Raw genomic sequence first — 13,501 nt, 5'->3', positions numbered from 1 at the left:
GTTGGGGTAAATATTTTTATTTTTCTATTTCGGGGAGCTAGTTTAGCTGTTGCGCATTGTTCAACTTTAAATAGTGTGAAATACAATACGTTTTGCAATACCACTCGATTAACGTTAGATCAATAAACCATTGGCATTAAGTACAAAAGTGCGGAACAGTTTAACAAGGCTATTTTATAGTCGTGAGAATACGGATATATAATTATGTCAATGTTCTCTGTTTACTAAAAATGAGACAAAAATAAAAACATGAACAATCTTACCCAACAATAAAAAAACATGAACCATCTTACCCGAAAATATTCAGAAACAGCTGATTGATTTACTATCCTTTCAACTTATAATAGCAGTCTAATCGTTAAGAACGACATGGCAAACAAGTGGTTAGCACGCCTGCCTCTAACCCAGAGGTAATGGTTTAAAGGCTCGACCACTTGCGGCATGTGTGTTCTTGCAAGACACTTAACGGCAATTGCTCCGAGCCAGTAATGGGTTGTTCAAATTATCAACTCTACATACAAAGATCGCCGCCCAAAACAAACCAGGTAACTTGTAAGCAGGCATGAGGTCACCGATAACCACAGGTGTCACACGGGTGTTCTGTTTCATACACCTCATGCCTGCTTACAAGGCCACGCGAGGATAAGGCAAGTTACATTTATTCGAAGAGACACTCGTGGTTATCAGTCCCATACCACCAAGCATCTAAGTTTTTAACAACCCGATGTTTTATATGACGTCGAACTTTAACTTTCCTTTGTGAGTGGTCAACATACCGCACGTAATAACTGCGCATCTCGATTTCCGAATCGTCTTCGATTCCATGCAAAATATTACATAGACGACACGCTCCTGCGGTAGACCTGGCATAAGCATCCGTGAGTTGCAGATGCTTCCGCCACTCATGATATTCCATATAAGCTGTATTGTTCTTATCAAGGTAACTTATATAGTTCGCTAGATCTGCTGCTGATTTGAAATCTTCAACATGAATGAACGAATGTGGAGGCGCTATCACTTCTACATCCGACTTTTTCGGCCCCCAAACAATGGGTATTGTTCCTGAATACAAACCATGGTGTATGAACTTCTCTGTGACGTAATCCCGACAATGGAAAGAATTCTCGAACGCAAAGTAGAATTTGTAGTCGCCAACGAAACGAAAGAATTCTTCATTGCCCCGCTCTAAGTTAACGGTCTGATTAAAACATCTGGAAAGAAGCGCAATTTTGACTCGACAGTGAGCATGAGGTGTATGAATACATCATGTGTGTCTGGTGTATAAGAAGACACCAATATGATAACTCGACAGTGAGCATGAGGTGTATGAATACATCATGTGTGTCTGGTGTATAAGAACACATCCATGTTATAACTCGACAGCGGGCATGAGGTGTATGAATACACCATGTGTGTCTGGTGTATAAGAAGACACCCATGTTATAACTCGACAGTGTGCATGGGGTGTATGAATACACCATGTGCGTCTGGTGTATATGAAGACACCCATGTTATAACTCGACAGTGAGCATGAGGTGTATGAATACACCATGTGAGTCTGGTGTATAAAAGACACCCATGTTATAACTTGACAGTGAGCATGAGGTGTATGAATACACCATGTGTGTCTGGTGTATAAAAGACACCCATGTTATAACTTGACAGTGAGCATGAGGTGTATGAATACACCATGTGTGTCTAGTGTATAAGAAGACACTCATGTTATAACTCGACAGCGGGCATAAGGTATGGAATAAATGCTAACCTGCCATATGTATCAACTTTAAGTCCAGATTTTAAAAGTTCTTTGAAATATTTCATTCTTTTTTTGGCTCCAAATCGTCTTTTACAATTTGAAACGATCCAAACGCCCAGTCTTTTCTTCACCGGAACGAACTTACTCATTGCTCTGATAACCTCTCTTGCACCATACGGTGTGTAGATGGAGGAATCTCTCCTGTATTTATGGGATAACAACTGTTAATATTTTGTTTATAATGCCGAAACTTTTCAACCGACATCGTTACAATAAAACATTGAATATCCCTTATTATAATTCCTTGACCGGAAAAATATAGTCGTTATAACACGCGTGTTCTGTTTCATACACCTTGTGCGCATGCGTAGTAGTACCAACACGCAAGCGGATTAAATGTTAGGAAACAATTTACAATGTTCCCACTCACCTATACGTCATCGTAGCGTTGAAGTAATTATTCTCAAACGCAACGAAATCTTTTTTTCTCCACGATATCATTAACGGTGATTCCCTGTTAAACCAGATGTAATACATATCTGGTCTCCTGAGGAATTAATAAAGATATATGTTAAACAACAGTGGTTTGAAACTATATAGTCTATATGTGGGTATGTCTTATACATCAAGGCGCGTCATGGAATATATGATTCAGGCGAATGTTTGCCAAGTATACCCCATTCAAATTATATAGCAATTTAGGCCTATATTGTAAAGTGCAAAAAAGCTCCCAAACCCCGTGAAATATCTAAGTCATTTGATGCAGCAACACGCTGCTAATGTATTTGTTTGGAAGATAAAACAGTGAGAGCAATTATACCGAATATAAACAAAGATAGAAGTTCCACTTTTACCTTAAATGATCAGGTGGCATTTCATCCTCCATCATGCAGTTGTTGTGAAAAATTACTGCGGCCGTTCTGGGGTCTGAGATCTAATATAAATAGCATATAATGACATATATATTAAAGAATACGTTCGGTACTAAGGGCTATACACTTGTAAGCGGACACGAGGTGTATAAAACTGAACACTCGTGTTTAACGACTATCGTTGCCCTGCCCCACGAGAATAAATAAATAACATTTATTCATTTCACAGGTAACCCTATTCGTTTTAGTTGCCATGCCACAGTAGTTTCTGTCAGTCAGGCATTTTCGATTATTTGTTGTTAATAACATAAGTGAATGAAGATTGGGTTATCAATATAAACTACAACGTATATCTCACCAACGATTTATTCGTAGACATTGTACACCAACCACAATAATCTTTGCTGAGTTGTTTCAACTTGTGGGGGTGATTATGACACCAGTTTATTATAATCTGAAACATGATGTTGGTTGGGGTAAGATGGCCAGTGTTTTTATTCTCCTTTATCGTTTTATTTGGTACTAAACAAAAACACTGATTGATTTATAACCGTATCCTCTCGACTCTGGGATTTCGGTGCTAACGGTATTCATCTTACTCCACAAAATATTTACGTTGAGATTATCAACAATGAGGTTTGAATTTTGTGCATGCTTCAAACCAGTGTTTCTCAACCTTTCATGGTTCGTATGTTCTATTAGAAGCATTCAACACCCGTGACCCCCATTTAAATAGTATACGTCTTTAACCGTATAAGGAATGTAGACAACAAATAAAACTGCGGGGCAAATCGGGATACCGTTAGCGCCTAAATCCCATCGAATGTGTTTTAAACAATTAACAAATAACGCTGTTATAGAGTCGAGAGGGTATGGTTATGTAATTATATAAGTATTCGTTGTTTGCTGCCAAATAGGACGACAAAAGCGAGTGAAAACACGTGCAACCATACCCCACCTTACTACATATGAACAATCTTTTAGTCGATTCAAAAATAAATAAAATGTTTTCCACCTTTTCCTTGAGCTTGGCGATATTCAAGGCATCTTGCAACGTCATAATACCAAACTGCGTCGTTTCTTTTGTTCCATTATTGTTTCGTTGCGGTTGCAAGTTTTTCAATTGTTGCTTCTTATTAATGTTTATGACGTAACAAACAATTACCATGAATATAACAATGCACGCGAATGTCTTGAATCTTTGCATCATCAAGATATATCTAAACATAATTCCAATGCATTATAAGTTTCTCAGTATATACTGAAACATTATATAACAAATATTCTGAATTGTATGGAGGTAAAAGTGAGATCTTGGAGCTTGCTTCATAGACCTGAGTTGGCCTATCATGCTAACACAGGTACAGAAAGTAAAAGAAGTTAAGTTACTCGGTTAGATACTACAATACTCAAAACATAACTTGAAAAAATATGTTCTGTACATAAACCTGTGCAATCATATTCTTCGTACAACCGACACTATAGAACTGACATAACAAAACAGACGTGCTAATCAACAACAAGGAACAAAACTGCAAGTCATTAGCCAAGTAATAATTATAGCTTCAAGTATTTCCTCAAAGCAGAAAAAGGCAATTTACATCTTTAATGAAAGCACAGGAGCAATAAAAAGGAATGAAAACATGTCTCATCTTACTCCATCCTATGCTATATTTAAGACAGTTTGATTTCAGCCAAGAGTCCCATGATTTGGGAATGTGCTGGCATTTACAACCGATAAGCCGCGTTCCTTCACAAAATGCCAAATTCAACCAATCTTACTAAAACCGACTGCATTTTTCAAACTGATGAAACGTGTTGTGGTTTTAACCAACAGCAGGAATGTTTTGTTTTGTCCCGGACCTTGCAGTTACTTTCCACGACTTCCGTGATACCGTAATTATCGTGCTATACTTGAAGGGTTGTTGATCAGCACGTCGGTTTTGTTGTTGTATAAGTTCTATAGTGTCGGTTGGTCAAAGATTAAGTTAGAAAGTTTGATGTTCACAACAGATTTTCAAGTTATGTTTTGAGTATTTTAGTATATCTATAGGCGAGTAACTTCTCTTCTTTTACTTTTTGTTACCTGTGTCAGCATGATGGGCCAACTCAGCAGGTCTAAAGCAAGTTTTATGTACAGATTTTTTACTTCTGTTTTGTGTATTGTAATATCTAAGCAAACAAACTTATTTTGCCGTCTTTAACTTGTAACGACTCCAAAAGAGCGTCGTGAAATGTTAAAACACGATCATGAAATATTTGGACTTGGGTGTTGGGACTTGGGTTAAAGTTATCCCATCTTACCCCACATTACCTTCCCTACAATAAACGAGCAGCTTGTTCCCTTAAACACATCGGTTCCGCACAGAACCGCGTATTTCCTTTGTAATTTGAATGCAACGACTTGGGTCGTTTACTGCTTTGAGGAAATTCTTAAAGCCATTATTACTTGGCGAATTACTTGCAGTGCTCCTTGTTGTTGGTTTTGTTATGTAAGTTTTATATACTTGCGGTGGGGCGAAGAATAAGTTAGAAAGTTTAATGTACAGAACAGGTTTTTTAGTTATGTTTTGAGTATTATACTATCTAACCGAGTAACTTCTCTTCTTTTACTTTCTGTAACTATGTCAGCATGACGGGCCAACTCAGGGCAAGATCTCACTGTTACCTCTACAGATCAGAACATTTGTTATACAATTTTCTTGGTATATACTGAGAAACTTATAATGCATTGGAATTATGTTTAGATATATCTTGATGATGCAAAGATTCAAGACATTCGCGTGCATTGTTATATTCATGGTAATTGTTTGTTACGTCATAAACATTAATAAGAAGCAACAATTGAAAAACTCGCAACCGCAACGAAACAATAATGGAACAAAAGAGACGACGCAGTTTGGTATTATGACGTTGCAAGATGCCTTGAATATCGCCAAGCTCAAGGAAAAGGTGGAAAATATTTTATTTATTTTTGACTCGACTGAAAGATGAGGTGAATACCGTTAGCACCGAAATCCCATATCTCCAAATTTTGTTTTTATTAATTAAACGCTCTTTCGAGAGCATACGGTTATAAACCAGAAAATGTTTTTGATTAGTACCAAATAAAACGATAAAGGTGAATGAAAACACTGGCCATCTTACCCCAACCAACATCATGTTTCAGATTATAATAAACTGGTGTCATAATCACCCCCACAAGTTGAAACAACTCAGCAAAGATTATTGTGGTTGGTGTACAATGTCTACGAATAAATCGTTGGTGAGATATACGCTGTAGTTTATATTGATAACCCAATCTTCATTCCGCACTTATGTTATTAACAACAAATAATCGAAAATGCCTGACTGACAGAAACTACTGTGGCATGGCAACTAAAACGAATAGGGTTACCTGTGAAATGATTCAATGTTATTTATTTATTCTCGTGGGTCAGGGCAACGATAGTCGTTAAACACGAGTGTTCAGTTTTATACACCTCGTGTCCGCTTACAAGTATATAGCCCTTAGTACCGAACGTATTCTTTAATATATAGTAGGCTAGGGTAGGGGAAGATGGGACACCTTTAGCACATAATATCCAAATAGCCCTATCAGGTTTTAAACAATTAACAGCGGCTTATGAGAGTCGTGAGCATATAGATTTATAATTCTTTGAATATCTTTTGTTTACAACCAAACGGGAAAAGGAAAGAGAATGAAAAGGTGTCCCATCTTCCGCCGCCTTACTATATTTGTCATTGTACCATTTATTTTAGATCTCAGACCCTAGAACGGCCGCAGTAATTTTTCACAACAACTGCATGATGGTGGATAAAATGCCACCTGATCATTTAAGGTAAAAGTGGAACTTCTATCTTTGTTTATATTCGGTATAATTGCTCTCACTGTTTTATCTTCCAAACAAATACATTAGCAGCGTTGCTGCATCAAATGACTTAGATATTTCACGGGGTTTGGGAGCTTTTTTGCACTTTACAATATATAGGCCTAAATTGCTATATATTGTTTGAATGGGGTATACTTGGCAAACATTCGCCTGAATCATATATTCCATGACGCGCCTTGATGTATAGGACATACCCACATATAGACTATATAGTTTCAAACCACTGTTGTTTAACATATATCTTTACTAATTCCTCAGGAGACCAGATATGTATTACATCTGGTTTAACAGGGAATCACCGTTAATGCTATCGTGGAGAAAAAAGACTTTGTTGCGTTTGAGAATAATTACTTCAACGCTACGATGACGTATAGGTGAGTGGGAACATTGTAAATTGTTTCCTAACTTTTAATCCGGTTGCGTATTGGTACTACTACGCATGCGCACAAGGTGTATGAAACAGAACACGCGTGTTATAACGACTATCGTTTTTCAGTCAAGGAATTATAATAAGGGATATTCAATGTTTTATTGTAACGATGTAGGTTGAAAAGTTTCAGCATTATAAACAAAATAGTAACAGTTGTTATCCCATATATACAGAAGAGATTCCTCCATCTACACACCGTATGGTCCAAGAAACGTTAGAGGCCCAAATAAGTTCGTTCCGGTGAAGAAGAAACTGGGCGTTTGGATCGTTTCAAATTGTAACAGAGAATTTGGAGCCAAAAAAAGAATGAAATATTTCAAAGAACTTTTAAAATCTGGACTTAAAGTTGATACATATGGCAGGTTAGCATTTATTCCATACCTTATGCCCGCTGTCGAGTTATAACATGGGTGTCTTCTTATACACCAGACATACATGGTGTATTCATACACCTCATGCTCACTGTCAAGTTATAACATGGGTGACTTCTTATACACCAGACATACATGGTGTATTCATACACCTCATGCTCACTGTCGAGTTATAACATGGGTGTCTTCTTATACACCAGACATACATGGTGTATTCATACACCTCATGCTCACTGTCGAGTTATAACATGCTTCTTATACACCATACATACATGGTGTATTCATACACCTTATGCCCGCTGTCGAGTTATAACATGGGTGTCTTCTTATACACCAGACATACATGGTGTATTCATACACCTCATGCTCACTGTCAAGTTATAACATGGGTGACTTCTTATACACCAGACATACATGGTGTATTCATACACCTCATGCTCACTGTCGAGTTATAACATGGGTGTCTTCTTATACACCAGACATACATGGTGTATTCATACACCTCATGCTCACTGTCGAGTTATAACATGCTTCTTATACACCATACATACATGGTGTATTCATACACCTTATGCCCACTGTCGAGTTATAACATGGGTGTCTTCTTATACACCAGACATACATAGTGTATTCATACACCTCATGCCCACTGTCGAGTTATAACATGGGTGTCTTCTTATACACCAGACATACATGGTGTATTCATACACCTTATGCCCACTGTCGAGTTATAACATGGGTGTCTTCTTATACACCAGACATACATGGTGTATTCATACACCTTATGCCCACTGTCGAGTTATAACATGGGTGTCTTCTTATACACCAGACATACATGGTGTATTCATACACCTTATGCCCACTGTCGAGTTATAACATGGGTGTCTTCTTATACACCAGACATACATGGTGTATTCATACACCTCATGCCCACTGTCGAGTTATAACATGGGTGTCTTCTTATACACCAGACATACATGGTGTATTCATACACTTCGTGCTCACTGTCGAGTCAAAACTGCTCTTTTTCCAGATGTTTTAAACAGCGCGTTAGCTTAAAGCGGGGCAGCGAAGAATTCTTTCGTTTCGTTGGCGATTACAAATTCTACTTTGCGTTCGAGAATTCTTTCCATTGTCGGGATTACGTCACAGAGAAGTTCATACACCATGGTTTGTATTCAGGAACAATACCCATTGTTTGGGGGCCGAAAAAGTCGGATGTAGAAGTGATAGCGCCTCCACATTCGTTCATTCATGTTGAAGATTTCAAATCAGCAGCAGATCTAGCGAACTATATAAGTTACCTTGATAAGAACAATACAGCTTATATGGAATATCATGAGTGGCGGAAGCATCTGCAACTCACGGATCCTTATGCCAGGTCTACCGCAGGAGCGTGTCGTCTATGTAATATTTTGCATGGAATCGAAGACGATTCGGAAATCGAGATGCGCAGTTATTACGTGCGGTATGTTGACCACTCACAAAGGAAAGTTAAAGTTCGACGTCATATAAAACATCGGGTTGTTAAAAACTTAGATGCTTGGTGGTATGGGACTGATAACCACGAGTGTCTGTCTGAATGAATGTAACTTGCTTTATCTTCGCGTGGCTGGAAAACGACAGACACCTCGTGTCAACTTCGATTTCCAACGCGTTTAAAACAGCTTTGGGACGAAAGTAATTAATCTCCGAAAGTAAGTAATGCCGCAAAACCTACACTTTGGCCCAGCAGAAGATTGTGAGATATGTGGTAACGCATTCAACAGATTCATTCATTCTGGCAACCTAATCATGTTGTATGAGAAGTTTACACAGTTGATTGTTTTGCACGAATCCATTTTAACTGGTTAAACTTGTTTGACCCCGTGTTATATACGTCATCTGCTGTGACGTATTTGTATTGGTGTCACAATAATATAACTGCTATTGTGACGTAACGATACTATTCTCACGGTTGATTGATTTTCCACTTTCACGAATAAAATAATGCGGATATGACGTCGCAATCGTTATTTCCTGTTGTTCTGCAGCGATAGACGCGGTTTCCGTGACGTGACAAAGCTTGGATCGGGAACCTTCACGCTTCAACAATCATGTCTGTGACGTAACAAACTACATTGTAGAAGAATCATTTTGACAAAAGTTATTTCGATTGTTTGTTAACATAAAGAATAATATTGATTATGACGTCATAGTATTACGATTGTTTGGTCAAAGATAGGAACAATGGGTATATGATTGTGATGTAATAATTACATTGGAGCGCTGATTCACCAGAATAAAAATACTGTACATAAGTTCATAGAAATAATATAAAAGTTATGGAACGTTGGTCCTCATGCTCGCTGGCGAATTATATCGCGGTACTTTTTCGTCTCGCCTTCGGAGGGTCAGCAAGTTTTAAATCCGACTCCTTATCGCCATCTGGTGCCTTGAGTGTCGTAGCTATGATGTAACAATGTGTGTTATGATGTCACAAGTTTATTTAGATGGATTTTAATCCCATGTGAACATACTGCTCAGTAAAGTTAGATTTGTTTTATAGGAATGTACCTCTAACTAATTACATTCATTTATTGAATCTAGTTTTCATCATAAAATAAAGATATTATTAAAGTCAACGTAGAACGTACCAATATACTTCTTAGAGCTTGAAACTCGAAGCAGTTGTCTCGCTGGTAATTCTTCATCTTTGGTGTCGAGGTTCTTCAACCTGTATTCCAAAACTATCGCAAGCAGGTCAGGTCGTCGACATAATTCAAAGACGTGCTCAATAAAACTAAGATCGTCTGGAAGATTATGATGTCATAATTAATTAACTGTGATGAATTCTGTGGATCTGGTCCTGATCTAGTACTCATGAAAGGACGATTCTCGTAACCAAATAACAAGCAGAATCAAGAGCCACAAAACCATAACGGACAAAATATGTTGATTAAATATGACCTTTGTTATTGTAATCTTAGGAATGAATAAAAAACAAAGTGTTAATTCATTGTTATATGTTTAAAGTTATGTTCAACCATTAAATTAAATAAGAATTGGTTGTAAAACGTCATTAATATGTCATAGTGGGTGATTTATTATCAACAAAGTATGAATCAACAGTTAACATTGTGATGTCATAAACAATGGAGAAAAGAACTTTCAATTTCAAAACAAAGTTGTTAAAATTCCATTTTCAAATCACTCAGCATAAAACAAATCCTTCAAATTTAAGAAGACATTAATATTTAAACTTGTATGTTTACTAGTTTAAGTTTAACTTTCACACCATTCCCATGTAAATCAGTGGTTCTTAAACTTTTTGTATGCTTTACCTTTTTAACAAAGATGGTTATCAGATTTACCCCCAATATGTAATATGGGGCTCATTTATTAAAAAGCGAAAACAACTAATTACATCAGTTCATGGAATTCGATGAGTAGTTTAAACCCTGTAAATGGTAAATACGAAGAACTTACCCCAAGGGACAAATTTACCCCAGTTTAAGAAACGCTAATGTGAATGATCACCTAAAAATAGTAAAGCTACCATGTGTGTGCCATAAAGTAGTCCAATTTGTCATATAGTCCAATTTGTTTAATTCTTTTTTAACCATAAACCTATGCATATAATGTTCATTGATAAATAAGAATAAAATGCTTTCAATACCATGCAACAAAAACCCATAATTTAAATGGTAATCACAATTACTTAAGTTCAAATGATTAATATACATATATATATGTTTTGTAGTGATTAAACTATGTATATATATGTATAAGATGAACAAACAGCCTACATGTGCGTGTTCTCGAATGTAAGATATTCTAAGTAGGCTGATTGTGACACGATAATTGGATTGTTTTGAAAATAAACACACGTGGGATTGTGATGTCATAGTTTGGTAAAAAAACATATTGTAATAACATAAAGGTGTCATTGTTGTTCATTATGATGTCACAAACGTCATGTATGTGTTTAACAAAGAATTAGAAAATAAATTATTACATGACGTCGACGAATATATATATATATATGAAGTTAATCATTTATTTTGAAGAGACTGATCCTATGACACAAACGTTATTCCCAGATTTTATTAAAACCATTGGTTAAGAGCATGTGTATACCAACATAATATTAATAATTTATGTTAAATACCACTTTTTTTAAGGAATTATAAAATGCAACTAAATTGATGGCCTTGTGCTTTAAATCTTTATTAGAGTTTTTCAAAATAAAATTTAAAATATTATCTTTTAAAATTTTGTTATAAAATATCTAGAATATTTAAGTATGAATGAATGAATGAATGAATGTAAGTGAAAATATGCACTGTAGTTACTAAAGTCCCTGAACAGTCATCACTAATGGGTTGTTCAAATTGATAGCCATACAAAAACACAAGTTATATATACTCGAACCCACAAGTAGTATATGAAACAGAACAAACGTGTCACACAACAGTAGTTAAAAAAACTCTCAAAGTTATAATGAAATTTACATTTAATTGGAAGATAATAAGCGTGGTTGCTACACCCAGCTTGTTACATTCATTCAATCAACACCACACATAATAACTCACCGTTAGTAAGCAGATACTTGTTGTGCATCCACTCCAACCATTGACCAACCGATGTCAGTTTCTCCAACTCAGTTTCATCGATACCGTCATCTTTTGATGAATCTAACAATCCTGGAAGATCCTCCGGTTTCAACTTCTTCGTGAGTTCGTTAACAAGTTCAGACAATGGACCTTCAATTGTCATAATGAACTATGCTTGTCTGCAACAATACCTGATTGTTAAACTACTTCAAGAATCTGATTGTTGATTTTTTAAATTACAATCGCTCTGTGACATCATATGGAATGATTATGACATCACAGATATTCAGTTACTCATCACTTAGTAAACTATGAGTCAAAATGACCTCTGTTACGCATTACACGCATCGTATTGAACTTCCTTTGAAATTAATATTTAATCTTACTGAGAATTTACCCATAGATGGTGAACATAATTGCTGACAATAGCTTTTCTTAGATGTTACTATAAGAAATAACGTGTGGATGGTAAAGGCCACATGTCGCGTACAATATATTAGCTTATCCAATTTCAATTAGTATGAAAAACAACGCTCTTCTGGAGTCGTAAGAATGAGGTTTTATATTTCTGTAAATAATCTTTGTTTACCACCAAATGGGACGATAAAAGGATATAAAACATGTCCCATCTTACCCCAACCTTATACTAAACATTGCTGTTACAAACGATTCCTTTCCTGTCTGTCGCGTTTTCAAGCAAAACAAAGTCGCTACTTCTTATTGTATCTGTGACGTCACAATAGTCACCGGCCACGCATCAATGCCTGAGAATCATGCGACGCAAATTCCAATGTGACGTCACAGTCGAATATGTGTTATCGGATGTATATATTGTTACATCAAAAGAACAATTGGTAATCGCGTTACAATAATCGATTGACAATGGCACTAACTACGTCACAAGCAGATTAACTTAATACTAGAACACAAACATCTAGAACACATCTTACAATTGAAACACTCGGTTCAAACCAACCGTTGTATTCTAACTTCCTTAGCGGTTTGTTTGTTTTCTATTCTAGTATTCTATATTTAGAACAATGCGTCCTTTCATCTAAGATTATCGTCGCTAAATGTTCTTACCATGTTGATTGTTTGACCAGCGAGTGAAGCCTTTTTCGCCTAATCTTATTATCACTGCGATCAAGACCTTGTATCACGTAAATATGACGTTGCGACTCCAATCGTTGTGAGATTAAATCAAAATCAATAAGCGTGACTCAAGTTTCCTGAGGGCCTCAGTTGGAGGCGTTATTTCCGCTCCAGAACCAATTACATCGGCGGCAGTACTACCACAATCTAATTGGCGTGTGAACTTAATGTATTTACCTTACCGTGGTAACATCGGTTTGCTCGTAAGATGGAATTAATTTAATTAAAAGTATTTTGGGAAAGCTAGTTTAAATCAACGCTGTTCATACACCTCGTGCTCGCTTACGAGTTTCCCTTACTTATTTTTTGTGTGGGGATTGTTTTCTATATGACTGGTAGTTTAATGGCAGCGTCGAGCCTCGAACGTGTATCCTCCGGTCCACAGGCCAGCGTTCTAACCACCGATACATGGTGGCGTCTAAAGCAGCATTC

The 13,501-nt window shown here is 36.6% G+C and overlaps 3 protein-coding genes across 3 annotated transcripts; 1 reads left to right on the top strand and 2 right to left on the bottom strand.

The window, feature by feature from the left end:
- Positions 1-15: 15 nt before the first annotated feature.
- LOC149729269 (4-galactosyl-N-acetylglucosaminide 3-alpha-L-fucosyltransferase 9-like) lies at positions 16-4,122 on the bottom strand. The gene is made up of 6 exons (XM_089886390.1): positions 3,644-4,122; positions 2,987-3,082; positions 2,611-2,690; positions 2,187-2,303; positions 1,766-1,957; positions 16-1,211 (listed from the first exon to the last, which is right to left on the bottom strand). The coding sequence occupies exons 1-6, from the start codon at positions 3,854-3,856 to the stop codon at positions 659-661; spliced, it is 1,251 nt and encodes a 416-aa protein (XP_089742516.1). The 5' UTR covers positions 3,857-4,122; the 3' UTR covers positions 16-658.
- Positions 4,123-5,360: 1,238 nt separating this feature from the next.
- Positions 5,361-9,318, top strand: LOC149729268 (4-galactosyl-N-acetylglucosaminide 3-alpha-L-fucosyltransferase 9-like). Its single transcript, XM_089886392.1, has 6 exons — positions 5,361-5,580; positions 5,798-5,893; positions 6,391-6,470; positions 6,780-6,895; positions 7,125-7,313; positions 8,356-9,318. Exons 4-6 carry the CDS (start codon positions 6,885-6,887, stop codon positions 8,906-8,908), a joined length of 753 nt encoding a protein of 250 aa, XP_089742518.1. The 5' UTR covers positions 5,361-5,580; positions 5,798-5,893; positions 6,391-6,470; positions 6,780-6,884; the 3' UTR covers positions 8,909-9,318.
- Positions 9,319-9,556: 238 nt separating this feature from the next.
- Positions 9,557-12,131, bottom strand: LOC149729267 (astrocytic phosphoprotein PEA-15-like). The gene is made up of 3 exons (XM_089886397.1): positions 11,897-12,131; positions 9,959-10,114; positions 9,557-9,770 (listed from the first exon to the last, which is right to left on the bottom strand). The coding sequence occupies exons 1-3, from the start codon at positions 12,078-12,080 to the stop codon at positions 9,679-9,681; spliced, it is 432 nt and encodes a 143-aa protein (XP_089742523.1). The 5' UTR covers positions 12,081-12,131; the 3' UTR covers positions 9,557-9,678.
- Positions 12,132-13,501: the final 1,370 nt, after the last annotated feature.

Source organism: Ciona robusta, chromosome 10, assembly GCF_009617815.1.
Source record: "Ciona robusta chromosome 10, ASM961781v2".
Lineage (NCBI taxonomy): Eukaryota > Metazoa > Chordata > Ascidiacea > Phlebobranchia > Cionidae > Ciona > Ciona robusta.
This window is presented reverse-complemented; position numbering and strand designations above follow the sequence as displayed.